Genomic DNA, 22,929 nt, shown 5'->3' with positions numbered 1-22,929 from the left:
CCATCAGATTTTGAGCCACCATGCAATTACATCTGGAAAGCATCTGATTGGTAACAGCAATGATCCCGAACACACTGCCAATGCAGTAAAAAATTCCTGAATAAAAACACACAGTGGAACACTACGAGTCATGGATCGGCCTCCCCAGAGCCCGGACCTCAACATTATTTAAGCAGTGTGGGATCATGTTGACACAGAACAGAACAAAAGGCAGAAACATCCAAAGAAGAGCTTTGAATGTCCGTCAAGAAGTCTGGAGAACTATTCCTCAAGATATACACATCACTGCATCTATTTCATTTATTTTCCTAGAAAAAATATGGAGACGTCCAAGACCTTTGCATAATAATGTAAATAACATTTGCTTATAAATGTCTATATATATATATATATATATATATATATATATATATATATATATATATACGCTAACAAAAAAGAAATCAATAATAATAATAATTATAATCATACAGGGTGACATTTCATTAAACCAAAGAAAACCATCTACAGTTATATATGAATTTAATTATAAAAGAACTCTAAAACATCACATCCAAGTACACAAAAATCTGTTTATCTTTTACAGTTCAACATGTGTCATGCTGTGGCACTGAGGTGGCCCTACAGCATCATTTCTGCATCCTCTAAAGAAGCCTCGCTCATCTCCTCAGATAGCTCTTCATCCTCCTCCTCCTGGTCCTCTGTCTCCTCCTCAGCCGCCCTCTTTAAGCCTCTTTGCTTTGAGAGGGCCACGGCATAGCGGATGTTGTACATGTTGAAGTCGCAGCTACACAAACAAAGCACACATTCAGATCTGTTAAGCTGTATCTGGGCAAAGGCACAACATTTCAGAGGATCTGTAACTTACAGCTTGGAGAGGTCGTCGAAGTGCCTCTGGATGCTCTTCTGTAGCGCCTGCAGCGTGGGCAGGATGGCTCCAGACCTGCATGCCAAAGCAGATGCATTGAAAAATTTGTTGCTGTCATCTTCTGTTCACTTACAGTCATGCTGAACTGAATCTGTGATGTGAATGAGAGCCTGAGGACACACCTGTTCTTCAGTTTCTGTCCGTGCAGCATGAGCAGGTTCTGGGCCCAGGTCATATAGAACTGCAAGTGGCCAGACTTCTCCAAACACGTGGCGATGAAACCCAGCAGCTTCTCGACATAAATGTCAGGAAGAGAGCCGCAAACCACCGGGACTAGACCAGAAGGACGCACAACTCACATCACTCGGGCGTTTCCAAGTGAAAAAGGGAACTCAAAATGTTAAATAAGGTGAAATTCACTCACTCTGCTCATGTGGGACCTTCTCCAACACTTCCTGCTTGAGGGCTTTTTCGTTGAGTCTGAACGCCAGGACTATGGCCGACGCCCACTCCTGAAGGCGCAGCTGCTTGCGTATGCTGGCCGGTGTCACGTCTAGGTCCAGGTCGTACGGGTCGAAGACCAGTGACCCGTCAAGGGAGTAGACCAGCAGGCCCTCAGTGGTGGTGGCCGCCCAACTGCGACCTGAGGAGGAGGAGGAGAACAACTTGACTAACCGGCCGACAAAGCTCGTCTGTAACGGGACGCATGCTTTTCATACATGCTTCATAAACGTGTCTGCTGCTGTCCAGCGAAGTTTGCTGCACGAGATTCAAACACCGTAATGGGAGCAGAAAACAACATGAAAAACTGCTGTGATGAAGGACAACATCAACATCATGAAGGACAACATCAGTGTTGTCTTCCATCATCCAGTGTTCACAGGATAACATTTTGAAACCATGCTCAGAGCTGTAATTCTGTCACCTACCAGTAGGGGAGAACCGCAGCGAGCTCACTCTGATCTCAGGTTTGAAGTGACGAGAACTCATGTCACCTTTAAGGATGAGCAGACACAAGAATCAGTGAGGGTCGATTCAAAAACATCAGTGAATAAGGCACAAGAGACTTTTTTGTAAAAGGCCTCATGATCCTAACAAAATACAATTACTTAATTACATGGAGGGCTGCCAAAATTATATCATAAAGTCAAGATCAACTCAAGGTCAAAATCAGAGAAAATGTCAAATTTTTAATCACCTAAATGAATCAAAATACATTAAAATCCTCACTTCTAAAGTTTATCGATTTTTAATTCTGGCGGTTTCAGTCCGATCACAGCAATAACCACTTCTGACCACTGCACCTTGTAGCAAACACACAACTTCCACACTTATAATAACTGGTCTGAGCCTTCGTGTGAGGGTTGTACCTCTCCTGACTCCAGGGAGGCTGATGCTGACTCCGTCTCCGTCCCCGGCTCCTTCATCCACCAGAGCCAGACTGCCGAACTCTGTCATCTTCCTCCTGTCCAGGAACTCCTGAAGGTGAAGCAGGACAACAGGATAAGTGAAACCTGTCATAATTAAAACCTCTTCAAGGACTAAAGATGCACATTTTCACGATGAAGCGTCCGATCCATCCATGTTTACTCATCTAACATACGCTTTTAAAAAATGCCTTAAATTCCTATTTTGGGTTCGCCTCGTCTCCTTAAAAAAAACAAACAAAAAAAAAAAAAAAAAAAAAAAAAACCCTCAACCATCAACCATAGATCTGTTTTTCCAGGACAGCCGATGCTATTAAATATGTATGCTGCAGTCATGTGACATGGAAATAAACTCGCTGAGCAGACTGTGAGGTCGCACCTCCATAGCGTCGAAGGACAGGTTGCAGGAGATTTCAAACTTCTTTATGAGCATCTGCTCCTTGATGTTGTAGATGCAGACAAACTTGGCCTGACCCCCAGCCAAAACAGACTCCCCGTCCGCAGAGTAACACAGTGATGTAAACGACCTTAACGAGAGACAGAAGAAAAAAAAAAGTCACATTAAACAAGATGATTTGAACCAGTGGAATCAAACCTGAGGCTCAAATCCCATCCACTCACTTGCCCTTGGCGGACTGCTTGGCTGTGATTTTATCCGTCTCCTTGCGGCCTGTCTGCAGGTCGTGTCGTCCAGCAACGGAGCCGTTTTGTGTGGCCGTGTGCGGGTTCCAGAAAGAGATCTCACCGTTCAGAGTGGCCACAGCCAACTCCTGACCGTCAGGGCGGTACGTCACTGCCAAGCCTGAGGAACAAAAGACATTTAAATTAAAAATTAAAAAAAAAAAAAAAAAAAAAAAAAAAAAAAAAAAAAAACACACAGTGAGGGAGGCAGAATTTTACATAGACATATACAACAAACAAAAGCAAAGAGAGAACTCGCCCTGAAGGGCTATGCTGAAACTTGATGTTTTATGCTGATGTCAGCACTAACAATAAAAATCCAGTACAGTGTATAAATGTTTTTCTGTTACTGTGAAGTCACATGATGTTGTAGAGCTCAGCCAAAGAAAGTGCTGATGTCCCAAAATGACTGTTATTTTATAATCCAAAGGAAACTATAAAGCCTTTAAATAAATTCGTGTGACCATGAACTTTGACCTTGAAACATTACATAGTAAAATGGTTTATTTTATCATCTTTACCTATATAATCAGAGCAAAACTGGCTAAAATCTTTGGCTTCTATAAGCTGCAAAAAGTTTAAGATAAATTTAAAGATATATTCATGCACACGTGTAATTTTACAAAACTTCATGGGGTCATTGTGACATTATAGGGCGTCGTATTGAAAAAACAAAAAGTGTTGTACAGCTCACTCTATACCCTTTCATATGATATATCACTTGATAACTTAAATTTTTTTCAACATTGACTTTGCTAACAATGAAGGTCAAGGCCAAATGCATAGCAAACCTAGGTAGTCAAGGCCTAGTATATTTTTGGGAAGTTTGAAGACGATCCATAAAAAGTCGTTACTGATTTTCAGTTTGGTGTGACCTTGACTTGGACGCAGTTTTCACACAAATGAAATAAGCTTGAGCTGTTTCTAGTATCTACCGTCACACAAAGGTTGAACATGATATCTTAAAAACTGTGGACGCTAGACTGCTAACAAACAGACAAAAATTACAAAAGAAACAAAACCAACTTAAAAGCAACTTGAATCTTTCAATCTGTCCCCCCCCTAGTGGCGGCATAAAAAAAACAACAAAAAACAAACAAACACCCAAATCACAAGACGATCACTGATGGCTTCACGAAGGATCTGAATTTACCATCAGATGTGAGGGGAAGCGTTTCCTTGGTCTGCCAGCTGTCCAGCATGTCCCACAGCCGAACGGTTCGGTCCCACGAGCAGCTGGCCAGGACGGACTGAACCGGACTGAAACAGAGGCAGCTCACCGGACCCTCGTGACCCGCCAGGACCTGTCCGGTCGCAGGAAGGAAATGTTAATCTGAGGGATCCTGGCAGCTTCAATCAAGTTAGTCTGTCTCATAAGGAAGGATGAAAAAGCGTAATTAAAAAGAAGCATGATGCCTACCTCTAGCAGCCTGCCTGTCTGCATGGACCAGAGGAAGATCTCAAAGGAATCCTGAGCTCCTGCGCTCACCAGCTCCCCACTGGCATCTACTGCGAGGGAGGAGAACTGCGCAGGCCGAGGCGACGTAAAAGTCCTGAAGTTTCGGTATCTGCCAAAAAAAAAAAACGCCCAAAACAACATTACAGGAATACATTCTCAACCATCTTTTAAAAGAATACACCCCCGTCCTTGCCGCCAGCGCCCACCTGTGCAGGTCGAAGGCTCGGACCGTCCCGTCCAGAGAAGCGCTGACGATGACGAAGCCGCTGGAGGTGAAGGTGACGTTAGTGACGCTGCTGGTGTGTTCGGTAAATGTGACAAAGCAGAGGCCGGTGTTGGTGTTCCACACTTTCACCTGCAGGAATTTATTAACACAGTGTGGAGTCAGAGACGAGACCTTGAGTCTTCATTTATCTGGTATTGAACTAATGATTGGATTCAGGTGTGTTGATTCAGGGTGATCTATAAAACCTGCAGGACACCGGCCCTTGAGGCCTGGAGTTTCCCACCCCTGTTCTCCTGTCTCAGCATGGACACATGAAGTTAAAGGCTTCACTCTGAGACTCACTTTGCTGTCGTCCCCTCCCGTCACGATGTACTGTCCGTCTGGAGAGTAAGCCAGCGACGCCATGTTGTTGAAGTGTCCCTGCTGCTTGAACACGTACGACTCACTCTGCCACTCCCACACCAGCAGCTGGCCCATCCCTGAAATAGTCGATGTGTTTACCTTTTGAGTTTTACTCTGCAACACCAGTAAGCTAACGCACGCGCGCGCACACACACACACACACACACACACACACACACACACACACACACACACACGTAAAAAGAAACAACTTCTTACGCGAGCATCCAAAGCCGATCCAGTCTCCGGAGCTGTTTATAGCCACCGAGGCAATCCTCTGGTCTGAAATACTGCAGGGAGACACATCCACACGGTTAGATGAGAAAACACATCTGTCCTGTAACTTTTTAAACCAAACCACAGCTTTTCTCTCACCTCAGGGAGTGAATGAGGTTAAACTCTGGAAGTTCGTGCAGGTGGAATATCCCAGAGGCGAAGCCTGTGACCAGGATGTGGTTCGGTTTGTGGTACGCAGCAGCAGTCAAGTTGTTAAAATCCCCTTCTTTGTTGAAAAAGTGTCTGAACGTGGAAACAAAAGGCTGTTTTTAGATCTCACTAAAATCCTAATGCCAGCATTGTCTTCTATTAATGTTACAGAGCTGGATATTCATAATAAATAAAGCCAGAGCTTAAAATAGTGAGGTAAGCATGAAAAAATAACCCCTCTGAGCAAAAAGCTCAAGAATCAGCAAGTTCTTACAAACCAAACAAAGCTAGAATGTGTTTCCCAGCCCTGAAAATTTAACATGGATTCTTCCTGTAACTATGTAGTTATGAAAGCTTATAAATGTTTCAAACAAATCAGACAAAAACAGAAAACTCTGATCCATCCCTGTGAAAATGAAGGGCCGGTAACAGAAAATATTCACAATATGAAGGTAAAAGTTTATATGACATCATTAAATATACTGAAGTTGTTAGCACCCAAAAAAAAAAAAAATCATTTGATTTAACTGATTAAACTAATAAATAAAAATAAATATGTAAACTTTAGCAGTTAAAAAATCAGAATTGCAATTAGAGAAAAATCAGGAAAAGAATCGGGAAATTGGAGGCGTCTTACTTGCTCATCATCTTGTATCGAACATTCTTCTTCTTCTCTCTCTCTTTGGCGGTTTCAACTTTCCCTCTGATCACCTCTCCCTCCTCTCCCTCCACCTTGTCCCTCTCCTCGCTCTCCTCTTCTTCCTCTTCCTCCCCTTGTCTCGGGAGCTTGGGTTTGTCCTGGCTCTTCTTCAGAATGAGGCCGTCCAGCTCGGTGTCGCTCTCCCACACACACAGCGTCCCGTCCTGGCTCACTGTGTACAGCTGAGTAAACATGCACACGAGGGATGAACACACAGAACCACACCTACAAACACACATATGTATATATGTAGATTAGCAGAAGTAAACCTACATCTAAGCTGTCCTTTTCGAAGAAACAGCCTACGATGATGTCCTTGTGTCCACCCAGGGAGTAGTAGATCAGGTTGGCCCAGCGCTCTGCACCGAACACCCACGTTGACATGTCTTTGCTGCCCACCACAAAACACCTGGAAAAAAAACGCCACAATCACAATGTATTCCTGTCCAATTACAGGCTTCTTCCGCACTCTCATGTTTGACAAACTCACTTGGAGTCGTCTGTCCAGTCGATGCAGGTGGTTTCATCGTAGGGACCGTAGTAGCTCTTGTCTAAGACGAAGGCATTAAACTCTCGCTTCTTCCCAGGAGCGTGGTACATCAGAGCCACGTTTTCCTTTGTTACAATGAACTTCCTACAAATTAAAAATGCAGCAAACAGTCGTCAGAATAATTTTTGTTCTCTCCAGATAATGATTACCTGTCTTACCATAAAAAGTTTTGACTTGTCCATGTGAGCATCTGCAAATTTCAGTCGCGCTTAAATGTGTCAATTTTGGAGTATAGGCTTCTCTCTTGGCCGGCACCGTCTCAGTCAATGGTGATGTAAATCTGACTTCACCTTGGAAAGACTTGAGCCTTGGTGGTTCCTGAACATCCTAACCAATTTCCTCTCATCTGAGGGTCACAGTTTGGGTCTGCTTCCTATTAAAAGGCCTTGTCAAGTTAAAAGATATTGCTGAACCTTCAGCACCACTTATTAAAAGATTCAAGTGGGTGAATGTATATATTACAGCCTGTATCTATATGCTTGAACCTGTGGGAATTACATCCATCTCTTCCGCTTATCCTTTTGAGGCAGGGTGCACCCTGGACAGGTCGCCAGTCTGTTGCAGGGCTAACACATAGAGACAGACAACCACTCACACTTGCATTCACACCTATTGGCAATTTAGACCTACCAATTAACCTAACCACACTAACTGCATGTCTTTGGACTGTGGGAAGAAGCTGGAGTACCCAGAAAGAACCCACGCAAACATGGGGAGAACATACAAACTCCACACAGAAACACCCCGGCCTGATGGTGGAATTGAACTCAGGATTTCTTGCTGTGAGGCAACAGTGCTAACCACCGTGCATGTGAATTACAGAAAATCCAAAATAAATTTAAACTTGTGCACCCAGTTCTTGCTTTTTTTGAAGTCATTAAAGACGTGTGCTGTACAATCATTCCACTCTGGACGAAGATCAGTTTAAAGAAATCATTAAAATCCTGAAATTACCATCACATTCACGCCTATGATGAGTGGATGTAAACGTCCGACTACAACTGCCATATAAACTCTGCTGAGCTGTGTCTTACTAACACCAAGAAGAAGTAGTGCAAAATGCGTCGCACAGTTTGAACGTCCTTACCTTCCATCAGGTGAGAAGCGGATGCTGCTCACAGGTTTGTGAAAGTGGAAATGATGAAGGATGGCTCTGGTGATGAGACTGACCAGCACCGCTGCACCATCTGTTTGACACAAACATGATCAGACACGCTTGGATTTTGTTCTCGTCCGAGTCCTGAAGAAGACCTTAACTGTAAATATTTTGTACCTTCATCCACAACGATCGCCAGGCTCCCATCAGGAGAGAGACCCACACAGGTTATATTCTTTGTCGTGGAGAACGGCAACGTCTCAGACGTGTTGCTGCAGGGCAGAGATTAAAAACACATCAGTCTTATTTTCATTATTTTTAAGATAAGGTGACTTTAAAGGTTACTTACTATGCTTTTTCTTACTTTATGACATATATGAAATGTTTATGTGTGCAAATGTAGACAAAGTTTTAAATAAGAAGGCAAATGTGAAAATAATCCTACCAATAGCACAAACTTTACCTGGAGCCCCTCTGCAGGCTTCCAGAAGTTGGCAAATTAGAGGAAAAATGTGCTTTTAGGCAGGAAGGGATAAAGATGTCAAGAGACAGAACCCAGAAGGGCAAAGGGTTCAGAAGAGAATCATGCAAAGCTACTTCAGTGTAGATTTATCACGACAAATACAACTTTTAGATGAAACTGAATGGAAAATATAATTTATTTTTCATTATCCTACCCCACCTGCACACTGAAACCTATACTGCAGCACAATCAGTTGTATTTTAATGTGGACACCATGAAAAAAATGTCCGAATACTTTTAAGTGACCACAAAAACAGTGCATGCAACTCTTCTCTTTGCAGATCCAATAACATCTAGACGCTGGACACTGCATCCAGATGTTGTAGGACAGGACTTTACAGATAACCCTTTCCTGTATGTGTCCTATACCACTGTTTGTCTTACTTCTTCAGATCGAAGACAGAGATTCTGTTCCCAACTGGACTGATAACAACGTTGCCATCTCTGGAGAAGTTCAAATTTCCCTGGCGATAGACTGCGCCGAGCAAATTGGAAAACTACAAAATAAAAGAAAAGTGATTTTACTTTTGATCATCAGCCAAGTGTATGCAGTTCCTGTCAAAACGTGGGAATTCAACACATTCAGAGGCAGATTCATTAAACTGTATTAAAACACAGACACACACGCACAACTAAAACGACATTTTGTTATTATATACACAAGCCGAAATAATTATGAATTATATACCATTGAAAGCAAAAACACTTGAATGTTTACAGCACTTCCAACATCGAAAAACCTATTAAATCTAACACTTTTTAAATGGAGTTTGGTCTGACACGCATTCCCGCTACCAAAGCAGCGCGACTATAGCAAAGTCGCTAGCAGCAGCGCACTTACCCTATAAGCAAACTTCATTTTACTAAATATTCATTAACTTCAGCACATTAATCTTCTCTTTTTAACTCTTTATAAATCCCAGGACTATGAACGCGAGACCAACATGCTTCTTCTTCCTCCACACGTGTGATGCGTTTTGTTGACAGTCGACACATCCGGTTTGAGTTGACTTGGAAAACTGCACGGCGCCCTCTGGTGACAAGGAGGGTAAAGTACAAGGTTGTAACATAAAAAAGGGGTTTGACTACATGCATAGCTCCCCCCTTCATAACATGTGTATCCACCTGTATAGGCCAGACCTTTTTTTAGAACTCATAAATCTGGATGGTGACAAATAATGTAGGACTGTTGATGTAGATGTTGGAGATGACTGTGTTATCTGTATTATTTTAATAATATTAATGTTTTTTAATCAGTCATGTTTATGCAACTAAAGATCATTTTGGAAGTAGAGCAAGATAGTATATGTGCTAGATGTCATTATAGAACATATATAGTGTTAATTAGTCTTTATCCTTCAGATGGCAATCACTCCACAGTGTTGTTAGAGGAGGCGAGAGTAATTATTATCTTCTCTGACACTGGTAATAAACTGCTTTTATTACCAGTTTATTTCTCAGTTGGGGACTCACACCCTCAATTTATCTAAGTTAAAGTCAGACACATGGCCATTACCCGCATGGTTGCACACCGACGTGTTATTCTCAAGATGGGATTTCTGAAGGGAGACTTATGTAAGTATTGGTCACTGGCAGAGACAGTATTTGACCAAGTATCCCAGAGGACGATGTTCAGCTTAAAATAAATATGCAATACTTCTTAAGAATAAAGTAAACAAATTCTAAAGCTATCTTAAAGGTACTTTTTATGATTAACACTGGCAGAATTTGACTACATCTTTTACCACCGGGGGCAGTGTTTCACCAGTGGTTTTCATTACCTGTGCTGATGCGTAACTTATGACAACCTGTTTCTTTTTTGCTCTCCCCATTTCCCCAAGGTGGCTTTATCTTTCCCCAGGTCTTTGTGGTTAATCTGCTTTTTAAATAACACCGGGTACAATATTGGTAATATGTGTGTTGTTTTCTTTATCTTTTTTTTTTCACTGGAAAGCACTTTCGTCAACCATGTTGCTTTTAAAGTGCTCTATAAATAAAGTTGGATTGGATTTTAAAATAAAAGTTGAGCTGATTTTAATGTATTACAAGGAGTGTTTTTCATTATTATTTTTTAAATAAACATACAGTGTTTATATTAAATGCTGTACTAGAAATAAGCTCAAGGATGATAAAAGGTCATGTGATTTTGTTGCATTCAATTTGTATGCAGCAAAATGAAAAACAAGTTACCACATGTTGTTTTTTAATTTGGTAAATAATTGATAAAATGTTAAAGTGGATCTGACAGCGGTGGACGGCGAGCCATGCACACCGGCGCCATCTTGACTCACAAACCACAGCTGACATGAGTTGGATATAAACAAAGTATATCATGTAAATAAAGTATATCAGCCAACATACTGGACACTGTTCTGCTGAACAAACACATATTATCCAATATTGTAGCTGGTGTTATTTAACCCTCTGAGGTCCAGGGTATAATTGGCCGTTTTTGACTACTTTTGATTTTACCTCAACATTTCACCTTTAAAAACTGTTTATCTTGCCTTGTCATCATTATTTGTTTATCATTATTTTCAGCACAACCTCAAATATCTGAAATTTGAGTTATTTTTTCATTTTGGCATACCATATTAGCACAATTGATCTAATTTCAGACAGAAAATTCAAAATCAGAGTAGAAAAAAGTTATATTTCTTACTGTAAAACCCACAAACATGTTTAACAAATAATTTTCATAAGTTGAAATGCAAATAGAAATCGTACATTTCTAAAAAATTATGCACAAGTTTTGTAAACAACAAAGTTATATGGTACTATTTACCTAAAAATGCAGCCAAGGCCTCAGTCGTTTTTTATATAACCATTTAAATCTATTTACAGAACAATCAGGTGTGCTGCATCAAATAAGATTATTTGTGCCAGTCCAAAAAAAAAAAAAAAAGTTTGTGTCCAGTATAAGACAGAGGAGAACAGCTCAGGCCTAAACCCTGCAGGTCTGACAGCAGGAGGTGCATCAGTCCTGTTTTCCGTGTGGGAACAGCGTTTACACTGGAATCTGCCTTTGGTGGCTTTTTTGGAACAAATGTGACATTCACTAGTATATCTGACACACAATACCAAACAATAACTACACAACACACTAACTACAGCCTCCAAACACGCTAAACGTCACTAATGTCGCTCTGAAAACTCTCTCTCTCTTTCTTTCGCTTGCCCGCTTTCCGTCGCGGGTGTCACTCCTAAAACGTCCCCCTTTCCCGAAACAACCAAGTGTCACATGTTGCCATATAATTTTTTTGATTGGCTGACATGGTAAATTTTAACACCAATAGGGAAGGGGTGTTTTTTTTCTTTTTTCACTCGCAAGCGGAGAGTGTTTGCTGTCCATAGAAAACGCAGTTTTTTCCGTTCTTCCCGCTGTAAACACCCCGGTTTTGTTCAGAAAAAAACATGGCGTGAATTTTTTTTTATCATAACTGGTTTTACGTGGGCCATCGATACAATTCAAAAACTGTCGACCCAAGTTGAAATGGAGACTGAGTTGCTGCATCTTGTAGCTGTGTCGTCTTAAATTGGTCATGTGATTTTGACACGCTGGTGCATCAGTCAACCCCAGAGGGTTAAAGGTGCAGTGTGCACAATCTCACCACTAGATGTCAGTAGATGTGCCACAATTCAATTTTGAGGCAGTGATTCTGCTCACAACTTTGCCACTCACTCTCACTTTGGGTTGTGTCTAACCCTCATCTCCTTGCCTTTTTTGAAGAATAATTTTCTTCTTTTTTTTGTACAATTTTTTTTCAATAACACGAGAGTCATCAATATGCTGATCAGGTGTGTTCAAGCCTTAACAAAATGAATCTACTTTTCATTGGCATATGGAGAGAAAAATAAGATAAAGATCAAGCTTTCTGCAATACCTGAAACACCAGCGGAGCTACTGAAAATCAGTATCTCCGGTCAATATTAAACTATATACTATTGTGTGTATTTTGTGAGTGTAAAAAAAGAGAAATTACACTTTATTAATTTTCTTCTTGTCTGCAGGCCATTAATAATACATTTTAAGGTAGAAACGACGGGCCACCTACAGCCATGATTGGCCACAGGGGCCAGACTTTGGACATGCCTGGGTTACACTGACTCATTGCACCATCTTGTGGTACAAATTGTTATTACACAAAAAGTGCAGCATGGCTCTCTTTAAATGTACATACATAGACTTTAAGCCATACAAAATATTTGAAAGTAGAACTTACTTTTTTACATATTTTTCATTCTTACATCTTTCAGATCATCAGACAGATTTTAATATCAGACAAAGGTAACCTGAGTAAATTAAAAATTCAGTTTTTAAACAACGATTTCATTTATTAAAGCAAATTAACTCTATTAAGGGAAAAATTCTATCCAAACCTACCTGGCACAGCATTTTACATTTTCAAGTACCTTTAATGATGTGTTCAACCAGGTGTTCACTTAAATAATCAGTTAAAATAAGAACAGAAAGATAGAAATATGTTACCCCTAAAACATCATTTTTTCCTAGTAAGAAGACATACAGCCTTGATAATAGTAGATTAGGACATAACTATTGCTGACTTTATGGCTCTTGTGTAGTTGTGTTTCTTAGCATGTTAGAAGTGCATGTCTTTAAATAAAACAATCCCAAAGGAACAAAAAAAAAAATTTTAAACAGAAACTCAACATCAGTGACACACTTGGAACTTGTTCCTCACTGGCCTTCACACGATCCCTCCTCCTATCTATTTTTAATACCCTCAGTTAATAATAAATCAGCTGGCAGCTACAGTACACACACAGCACACGTGTAGAAATGCGCCGGTGCCAGTGGGAAACTGAAAATGATACACCACAAAGGTACGGGTAGCACCAGGTTTATGTTTACATCTTTTACTGGATCACTTGGCTGCAGCTGAAGACATGGTGTGTTGAGGCTGTCGGCAGGAGTGATAAACAGTCACACTTGTATCACTTGTGAGAAAAAAAGGCCTTTTTCACCTCAAGGTTTTATGCCAGAGATCAAAACAGGGTACCACATGCAGCCGGACATATTTCTGGCCCCCAGTCGAGCACTCCAGGCAGCCGTACACGGTTTCCCGCCGTTGGTTGCCCATCCCGCAGAGTGCGCAGGGGCCCTTGGGGATGTTGTGTTTGAGGAGGTTGACCCTTGTATGTGAGCTTTCCCTCAAGTAAGCGGTGGAAATGTCCGTCATGCTGGCAGCCTTCTCGTAGTAGTCGGTCACCATGTCGTCCATGTAGGTGTCAGAGTGGGTGAGCTCTTCGAATGTTCGGTCATCTACACAGGGGTTGGATTAAAGTGGACTCAGTGTATCAGAAGGATGGGTCAGTTTATTTAATGAAAAATACTGTAATCATACCTGCTCTAAAGGGGTTTCCGTAGATGATCCCAGAGAGGAAGCGGCGTAGTCGCCCCATGGAGAAGCGACCAATGAAACCACCAAGCTGCTCCCTGATCTGCTCACGCTCAAAGCCTCCCTGTGACTCCGGAGCCACACAAATATCTGAAACACAGGAAGAAGAAAACCAGGCGATGTGTGTTGTTTATTATTATTTTTGTAACAAATCAAACATTTCATTATTGACTTTGTAAATCTGTAATAACAACTTAGTCTATGGAATGCTGGAGTAAGATTTGTTATGGTTTTGCTATGTTGAAAGTTTATTCTTGCTGCAGTATCAAACACTTCAAGAACTTTAGTAGTTGTAGTAAGGGGTGGCCAGTGTGGAGACTGAACCTGGTCTAAAGGTTCCTTCAATGCCTGGACATTAGCTTGGATGTTGTGTTCAATCACTCAAAAACATTAAATTCTTGTTTAAAACACTTTATGACTTCATTCCAAGACTTCAAATGTGTGTTCACTAGCTGGTACTGAAGTGTCCCTCTGTGATTTTCACTACAGGAACTCAAGGAGTCACGCGGCCTAACAGGTAAAGTATCTGCCATCCGACACTTTATCCATTACATAAAGTCCCAGAAATCCAGATGAGGTTACAGGCGTTGCCCAGCTGAAATTCAGAATAATTTGTTTCTAGATGATTTCAGGAAAAGTGTTATCAAACCAATTCAGTAATTAACTGCTGGTAGGATGTTTTTACAACCACCATCGTCCCAAATTGATGACAAGCTTCAAACACTCAAATAAATGTCACGCAGGCTCACGATTATGGTTTCAAATCATTTTGAGTATTTCATTTTTGACCGTTTCTGACCATTTAGACTTATTTCATCACTTACACTTCACATAGTTCTTCATACAGATTTTGTCACCTTACCTGTTGACTATAAGTTCACCTGCTTTCATAGTGACAGTTAGCCTGCAAGGCTTTAAAGACTAAAGCTAAAACTTCAAAGGGTCAGACACTTCAAAGCCATTTGAAGTGCTTCATCTCATAAACATGAATTAATTGGCTAATTAAAGATTGGCATGGTTTGCCCACCTACCAAGTCGTCCATCCAGTCGAACAAAGAGCTCACAGATGCTGAAGGCAATGGTGGTGTGAGCTGGGATGACAATGGCCTTGTCTCGACCTTTGGGGTTTCTGCCGTCGTCAATCTGAAACTGGAGCAAAGCAGGAAGCTGATAGTTACACATGGAAAAGGCGGTTAAACAGAGAATTTGGGATTAGGTGAGGGGAAAATGATTGAGTTAGGACTCGTTATTTTGAGTAAATGATTGGGAGATGGATTGTTCACTGCCCTTGACACATTTGTTTTAAATATAAGTGTTAAGAATTTAAGCATGGCCACATTACATACATAGAGACTTAAAGTTTATTTCTATAGCAGATTTTCAGAACAACCTCAGATGATCAAAGTGCTGTACACATTATGCCAAATACACATTAACGATTTACAATCACTAATTAAACTATAAATACACATACATAAACAATAAAAGTCAATAAAACTTATTTAAATAAACAATAATTCTAGTAAATAAGACTATTTGTGCAGTAAAAGCCAGGATACTGAGCTCAACAAGAACTGGCAGTGAGTGAAAGTAAGGAGTTTTTTTTAAGAATATTTAAAAATATCTGTGAAGGTTCTCAGTCATCCAGGTCATCGTAGTCTAAGGAGCTTGGAAAGAAAAGCATCTGGACTTCTCTAAGTTTCCTTAAAGATGTTTCAACTCTCATCTGAGAAGCTTTTTCAGTTCTAAGCAACTGGTGGAGAGTCCCAGATTTTCAGCCATATGGGAATGTCCCCAAGAGGGTCATGGACCCCCTAATGATCCTCTATCTAATCACATGAGCCGAGGTGGGTCACAATCAGCCAAGGTTTCGGGTGAACCCATTGTGAAGCCTAGCCCCACCCTATTATGTGACTTACTGAGGTCAAATGGCCCAGGATGTCAGTGGGCGTTAAGACACATTAAAAATGGTTGAGTAATTGGGCAGCTCTTGTGTGAAAGAGTAAATTGTTCCACAGAATGGAGACAGCCACTGAAAAATCTAGTTTTTGAGGCTGGATCTAGGAACATTCAAGAGCAGTTGGTTTCCAAACATCAAGAGTGTAGGGCTTTAAAGGTTAAGTAGAGTAGGGTGGCACCAAATCACTGAGGCTCTTAAAGACAAGTTTAGGTATCCCAGTAAAGGTGTAAAAGCATGAACTACTCTTTCTTCATCTTCATCAAGGAAGCTTAATTTAAAAAACTCATCAAACAGCTAAAAAAACGTATGAAAAGCCAGTAAACATTAATCTAATTCTAACCCTGGATGGGTCTTGGTCCTGGAGGGTGTTAAGATGAAAAAACTACAGGTATTTTTACCCTCATGGTGGTCCCTCTCATGCCAGCATGCACGGTCAGAGAGCATTGACGCGTGGTGCGAATACTCTCCACGACAACACAGAGGACACTGCGTCCGCTCTCCTTTGACTGACGAATCAGGCAGTGATCCAGGTCCACCTTCCTGGAAGATCAAAAAATGAGAGCTTGAATTAAACATGAACTCATTAGCACCTGTTAAAGTCAAGCAAGGCAACATCTCTGGCTTGTATTGTCCAATTGCATGTAGCCCCTGTATGTATGTATGAAGGTGTAGAATAACATGATTGTTTATTCATCTTTACAGGGAAACCCTCTTCTTGCATTCTCCGTGTAACAAAGAGGTCGAAGGTCAGACAACTTATTGTGGACATAAGGAGAATACTTCAATGCAGATATCTGAAATATCCGATTTACAAAGTGCCATAATTTAAGAACTTTTCCTACGGTATTTTATGCTTACTTTTCAAATTGATAAATAATTGATTAAAGAAATATATCCTTCTACTTGATTATTAATAAAGCACTACCTCAAAGTAACTTCATCTAATCTGTATTGAGAAACTATCATGATATTGATGCTTTAACATCCAACACATGTAGATAAAAGCCCCTGCTGAGCTGCTGTTATACCCTGTCTGTCAATGCATATACCTGGAGTTGAGTTCACGCAATAACGTCGGCACCTCCAGCTCGTGTTTGGTCACAATGCCAAATGAGGCTTTTACAGCCACTGAGTCTGACCCGCTGATGTTGAACCCCACATCATTGATGATGTGGTTCCCTAACCGACCATTGAGAGCTACATCAGATTTATCTTCGTAGTTGAGGAGTTGGTAAGAGGAAACCCCTGCAAAAGAAAACAATAGTTAACATTATGGTTAACTTATGCTTTTGTAAGCATTAACTGTAAGTAGGTCCGACTCCAGTCCCAACAGTAAAATGGTATCTGTTCATGCATAGGTTAAATAATACTTATTTAACATATAACATATACTTTAACAATTAAAGTACATTTTAGAATATTTGTGGCAGCAGTGAAACATTTTTTATAGTGTTAAAATGTTTATTTAAGAAATTAACTGGGGTTTTTTTCTTAGAATGAAGAAAATTAATCATGTCTCAAAAACTTGAAAACTATAAAAATGTTTTATGTCTCACTCTAAGAAACTACACGAAGCCAAAGAACTCAAAGAACTATTTGTTATGACAAAAAATTTCAGAAGAGCGTCTCTGAATATACAACATTCAACCTTGAAGCAGATGGGCAGCACCACATCGGTGGAGGAATTGCTTTATCAGTCAGATTAAGCTGGTGAAGATATGCAGCTTTGATGTCCTGTTCACCACTGAAATAATCAAAGTTATGATTCTCTGCACATTACTTTAAAATTATTGTCTAACTACAGTGAAAGTATTAACAACATGGCTGCTACGTGCTGAAAAATGCTTTCAGAATGACTGGCAATAGGCTTAGATTAGCTTGTTAGCTTTTTTTTTTTGTCTGTTTTATTATTGCGTTAGATTGATAATACTCTGAAGAACTGTATAGTGATAAATAATAACAAGAAAACAGCTGGTTATCTATGTATGGATTAAAAACTAGGAGCAAGGGGAGACAACTAGCCTAGCTAATAGTAAAGCTCCCAAATGAGCCATATTAGATGTTTTTCTGCTTGCTAACTAGCTAGCTTGTTAAGCTCCTGGGGTCCGTTCTTCGTACCTCGCTTACTACATCCAAGGCTCAAAATGTGGTCATAAATATTTTGTACTTGTAAATCAGTTTTGTACTTGTAAATCAGGATTTGTATGTGTAAAAAGAATTTGTGTGTGTAAAAAAGATTTGTGCGTGCGTAAAAAAGATTTGTGTGTGTGTAAAAAAGATTTGTGCGTGCGTAAAAAAGATTTGTGTGTGTGTAAAAAAGATTTGTATGTGTAAAAAAGATTTGTGTGTGGACTTAGCCAAAAAAACCCTGCAAGTTACAACTACGAATTTTGACCCTATTTTTCTTCCTTTCATCTGATTGGTGAATGTCATGTCAATCACAAATGTAACAATCCAATCAGAGAACAGATGGGTTTGGCTGTCGGAGGGGCGCTTTTTTTGAACTGCAGGTCTTTGAAGGGAATAAATGCCCTTTTACATGCCAACCCAGCGTTTTCCTTCATCACCACGAAGGAAAACAGTCTGTGGTCGTCCGAGTTTGGTGATTTTTGTGTCACAGGACTACGTGTTTAATACAGGGACTTCCACAGCCTTTTCAACAGCGCTGCGGACGCAGGGGGGGCAGTGTTTTGGAAATGACAGTCTTCATTACAAAGCTTTCTTCGTTATGAATTAGCATACATGTTTTTATTGAACATTTGAAGAACTAGCAAAAAAACCAGAAACTCTTGTAGTTCACATAAAGTCAGAGATAAAAACGACAAGGAGCAGGTGCATCTAGTACAGGTAGAACTGCTGCAAAAACCCACAGAGCTCAGCAGCCAGCAACAAATTCTGGATCCTTTGTTTTTAGTTAGCAATTAGCATTAGCAGCACATCCTGCGTCCGATGTGAAAGGACTTTTATGCTGCGCACTGTGACTCACAGCAATGGTCCCGGGTCAGCCCTGACGTTGTGTTAAACTAATCCTAAAGTAATAATGGTATTTCTAACCACTGACATACCACAACTTTATCCTTTCAACAGCTGCTGAAAGTAAGGGGACCTAACTGCTATCGGATATTTATATAGAGATAACCATTTATAGCCGTGGTCTCTCATCTTGATTACATGAAGTAATTTACTATTACTACTCTGAACTGTGAATTACATCTGAAATAATCAAATACATGAAATAGAATGATTAATAGTATATTTCCCTTTTTTTAGGAAATGACCTGTATGTATCTGTATGAAATCAATGAAAGGATCAAGTACTGCATTATCTTTAGTTACATTGATAATATTTATTTATGGTAAAACAGTGGTAAAATATCGCTGTTGCTTTCGTATAAATGAAGCGGACATACCTGAGTGGCCGCGATCTAATCTTGTTTACATAAAGTAAGCCTGCTCCTGAGCAGGTTTACGCTTATGGATCTGTTACTATGACAGCAAGTCCCGGATGAGCTTCGGAGAACCGAACAATCCAAGATCACGCGAAATCGTCAACAATCAAATCCAGCTAACTTACTTAGCGAGGTACGAAGAACGGGCCCCTGGGCTCCTACTCCACAAACATAAACAGTGGTCACCTCAGAAACATAACAAGCTACCAGATTTGCTCATGTGGGTTGTAAATGATTAGAGAAAACAAAGTTTGCCTAAGTTAAGATTTGTTGTGAAACCTAAAGATGACCATATTCCAAACATTACTTAGTATAATTAAATAATATTAAGGCTAAAGATTATTAGAACCTACAGAAGTTCATTTGAAACTTTAGTGGAGACAACAACGTTTTCAGATAGTAAATCAGATATGTTGGGTTTTATATTTATTTTTGTCCATGTATCCATATAACATTTTAATTGAGGATTTACTGACATATAACCACTACAGACTACAGACATACTATGATCATTTTGCATTGCACTTTTTCACTTGCAGCCAATTGCAGACAAGCATGAGAAAACTACCGGTGACCATGGCAATCTGCTAGCAACAAAGCAATGACTGCAAAGTTTTTGGTGGGTTGCGTGACTATAAAGGCTTTATGCTTGTTTTATGGTTGCGTGGTTACATCTGTTTGCGGTGTTTGCCTACACAAAGCTTATAGATAAGCGTTTTCAGATTAGATTAGATAAAACGTTATTAATCCCTCGGGTGGGTTCCTCTGGGAAATTCGGTCTATGCAAATGTGTTCCTGTTCAGTCCTTAAGGCGTGTAGCTCATTGGTGCATAGGTTGCTTGGAATCAGCGAAAAAACATCAAAGATTAAAAAAATACTGTATGTAAATTAGAGACAGTGGCTGCAGTGGACAGCAGTCTTTATATATTCAACAAAATGCAGGAGCATGATACAATACTTAGAGTGGAATAAACTTATTTTTCCCCAATCTTAAACCTTTTAAAGGGAAAAGGCTCATGTTTCAACATAAAATTTAGCTATATTTACTCAGATATGAATTTTCTGACATTAATGTACCTGCTGTGATCTCTTTCTCGCCCACCAGGATGTCTTTCAGTGAGAAAGGTGTTGAGGCATACTTGTCCTTCTTCCAAAAATGCTTCTTCCTCTTTCTGGTAACCAGGCTGAGGGGCTGGTAGCGGTCAGCCTCACTCAGGCTCGGGACAGGGATCAACCTCCCTGTGTCTCCCACCTGCTTCACAAAGTTTTTGGTGGCTGCAGCAAACATTTCTAAAGATGCATAAATATCGAACCAGGTAAAAAAAAAAACAGCTTGTACTCGACTGCTGGGCACCCTTTGCTTGTATTGGTTATGGTGAGGAGTGCTCTCTCTCAATGGGGAAGCTGATTCGGGAGTGTTCTTACAAACTCGTGAAATGTTAAATAATGCAGGGAATTTGTAAGGGAATATGGGACAGTGAGGTGTGTGTTAACCTGATAGGTTGCTGTAGGCCTGCACCTTCCTGTCACCTGACAAATAAGGTGGAAGAAGTAATTATAAGTGCCTGTTTTGTACTTTTTGCCATCTGTATTTGGAAAATTTGATTTTCAAGGCATACTTAAAGTATGGAAGTCTATTGCTATTAAGTATTAAAGGAATTACACAGATGATATTGTTGCTACATGTTCCTCTTTGAGTCTAATACACAAAACATCTGCTATGGCCATTAGTCTATCTTTATTCAGCCTGAAAACGGTCTGGACTTTTTCTCTTTGTCAGGGATGCCTCTGTGGTTTTTGTAGGATTAAATGTTTTTGCATCTGAGCTTTTTTTAGTTTGGATAATGTCAACCTTTCTGACTGGTGGCTTCCACACACAGTGTGTCCTGCATGCATGATGGTGGGTTGATCTCTCCTGTGGTTGCACTGCTTTCTAGTCTATACAACCAGAAATAGTATGTTTGAAGGTTTAAAGCTTTCTTGCCACGGAAGCTAAAGAAGGCGTTAGCGTTCTATGCATTACACTCCCTTTAATTTTTTAACTTTTAGGTCAAAAAAAGTCATGGATTTGCTTGTAAGTATTATTTTTGTGTTTAAAAAAAATCTTGCTGTAATTCACAGTTATATTGTTCTGAGTTGTAAACTCACCTTCTGTCACCAGTTTAGGCCATTTCATCAAGAAAACAAGACTCATTTTTGTACATAAAAATGTAGGTTTATGAGGTTAGGGTCGTATACCAGCTTTAACCATTGTGACAAATCACATTAATGAGAGTAAAACATGTACTGTTGACATGCTCAGTCTTCCCAGAGAAAATCAACAGGCAACAAGGTTGTTTGACACTCTAACCCCCATGACCTGAAGTGAAAAGGATATCTTCTCTAACCATTAGTCCATCAAAGCAGGGAAAAAAGTGCATGGATATACAGAACCTGAGCTCTCATTTGACAGAGGAACTGACTTCCCATCTGCCTGAGTTTTTGTCCCTGGTGGCTTCATGATGAGAAATCAGCGTGTTCTTCAAGCACCTGAAACACTTCCTGTCTTGTTCAGCAAAGGAAACAAGTGAAATCCACCTCACCCACTGAGAGAAATGTTACTTTAGGAAGACCCTGACAACTCAGCTGAAGCTAATATTACTCATGAAAACAAACATATTCTAGTGGAGACAATGACAGAGGAGTCATGGTGTTTGTTTTGCCATCCACCTCTAGGACATCACCTTGGGGACTGAGGATCAGTTTGACACAGTGACTTGGCAGACAGCTTTTATCTGGAAAACAGATTGAATGGATGTAACATGCGCACCGTATACCGCTCCAGCTGGAGTGCACAGATGTTGGACAGATATATCAGGTTGATAGCAAAGTGTCCAACAAATTCCTTCTGGTACTAAACAAAGAGATAAAGATTTGTATAAACCGCTGTAAATGTAGTTTCATTTGGACACTAAATGTTCCCAAATTACACTGAAATCATCAGAAATCATCAGCTAGAGCAGCAGTCCCCAACCTTTTTTGCGCCACGGACCAATTTAATATCAGGCTTTATTTTCAGGGACCAGTCTTTAAGGTGTCGCAGATAAATACAACAAAATAAAATGATACAAGCGAGACAAAAACTATGGTATTTTGTAAATATAACAATAAACACAAATTCACTGTGTAGTTGTGTTTAACTTTAACTTTATTAGCCTCCTGAAATGCGCCAACAACATTGAGAGCAACTTCTTCCTCTCTGCCCCTTAATGCTCTCTGGTCGCTATGGTAACACATAAATATTTCTTTCAAAATAAGACACACAAGTACAACTCGGGAAAAGACCCAGGAAACCGAGTTAACGATAAAACCCCTGAAAACCATAAATTTCACACCCGAGCCTCAACTCTCGTGGCCCGGTACCAAATGACTCGTTGGGGACTGCTGAGCCGGATTATCCCTAATGGCGGATTATTATAATCTAGAAAAAATGCCAAAGATAACATAGTTTGACAGACATAAAATAGATTTTTTTTCACCAATACATTGATTCTCAAAGCGCTATTAGCTGAAAACTTAGCGTAGCACGGTGGAGGCTGTGTCATGGTTTGCGTCTGCAATTCAGCCAGTGGTGTTCTGTTCAGTGGAGATCTGTTAAAACTGATAATTTATAAACTCAGAAAAGTACATTGAGATTTTGATACAGCATCTGGAAAGTATCTAACTGGTAACAGCTTCATTTTTTAGCATGACAATGATCCCA

The 22,929-nt window shown here is 40.2% G+C and overlaps 2 protein-coding genes across 2 annotated transcripts; both read right to left on the bottom strand.

Annotated features, from left to right (window-relative positions):
* Nucleotides 1-506: 506 nt before the first annotated feature.
* On the bottom strand, nucleotides 507-9,363 carry pwp2h (PWP2 small subunit processome component). The gene is made up of 21 exons (XM_040051403.1): nucleotides 9,200-9,363; nucleotides 8,743-8,855; nucleotides 8,013-8,107; nucleotides 7,827-7,926; nucleotides 6,680-6,823; nucleotides 6,463-6,598; nucleotides 6,127-6,371; nucleotides 5,439-5,582; nucleotides 5,283-5,353; nucleotides 5,004-5,140; nucleotides 4,642-4,790; nucleotides 4,397-4,544; nucleotides 4,130-4,280; nucleotides 2,917-3,097; nucleotides 2,675-2,822; nucleotides 2,239-2,347; nucleotides 1,798-1,863; nucleotides 1,293-1,511; nucleotides 1,051-1,201; nucleotides 869-943; nucleotides 507-787 (listed from the first exon to the last, which is right to left on the bottom strand). Exons 1-21 carry the CDS (start codon nucleotides 9,215-9,217, stop codon nucleotides 622-624), a joined length of 2,766 nt encoding a protein of 921 aa, XP_039907337.1. The 5' UTR covers nucleotides 9,218-9,363; the 3' UTR covers nucleotides 507-621.
* A 3,812-nt stretch (nucleotides 9,364-13,175) lies between these two features.
* pjvk (pejvakin) lies at nucleotides 13,176-20,475 on the bottom strand. Its single transcript, XM_040051405.1, has 6 exons — nucleotides 20,265-20,475; nucleotides 16,788-16,983; nucleotides 16,137-16,278; nucleotides 14,810-14,927; nucleotides 13,725-13,868; nucleotides 13,176-13,642 (listed from the first exon to the last, which is right to left on the bottom strand). The coding sequence occupies exons 1-6, from the start codon at nucleotides 20,473-20,475 to the stop codon at nucleotides 13,341-13,343; spliced, it is 1,113 nt and encodes a 370-aa protein (XP_039907339.1). The 3' UTR covers nucleotides 13,176-13,340.
* Nucleotides 20,476-22,929: the final 2,454 nt, after the last annotated feature.

Source organism: Simochromis diagramma, unplaced genomic scaffold (genome assembly GCF_900408965.1).
Source record: "Simochromis diagramma unplaced genomic scaffold, fSimDia1.1 OVJJ01000107.1, whole genome shotgun sequence".
Taxonomy (NCBI): Eukaryota; Metazoa; Chordata; class Actinopteri; order Cichliformes; family Cichlidae; genus Simochromis; species Simochromis diagramma.
This window is presented reverse-complemented; position numbering and strand designations above follow the sequence as displayed.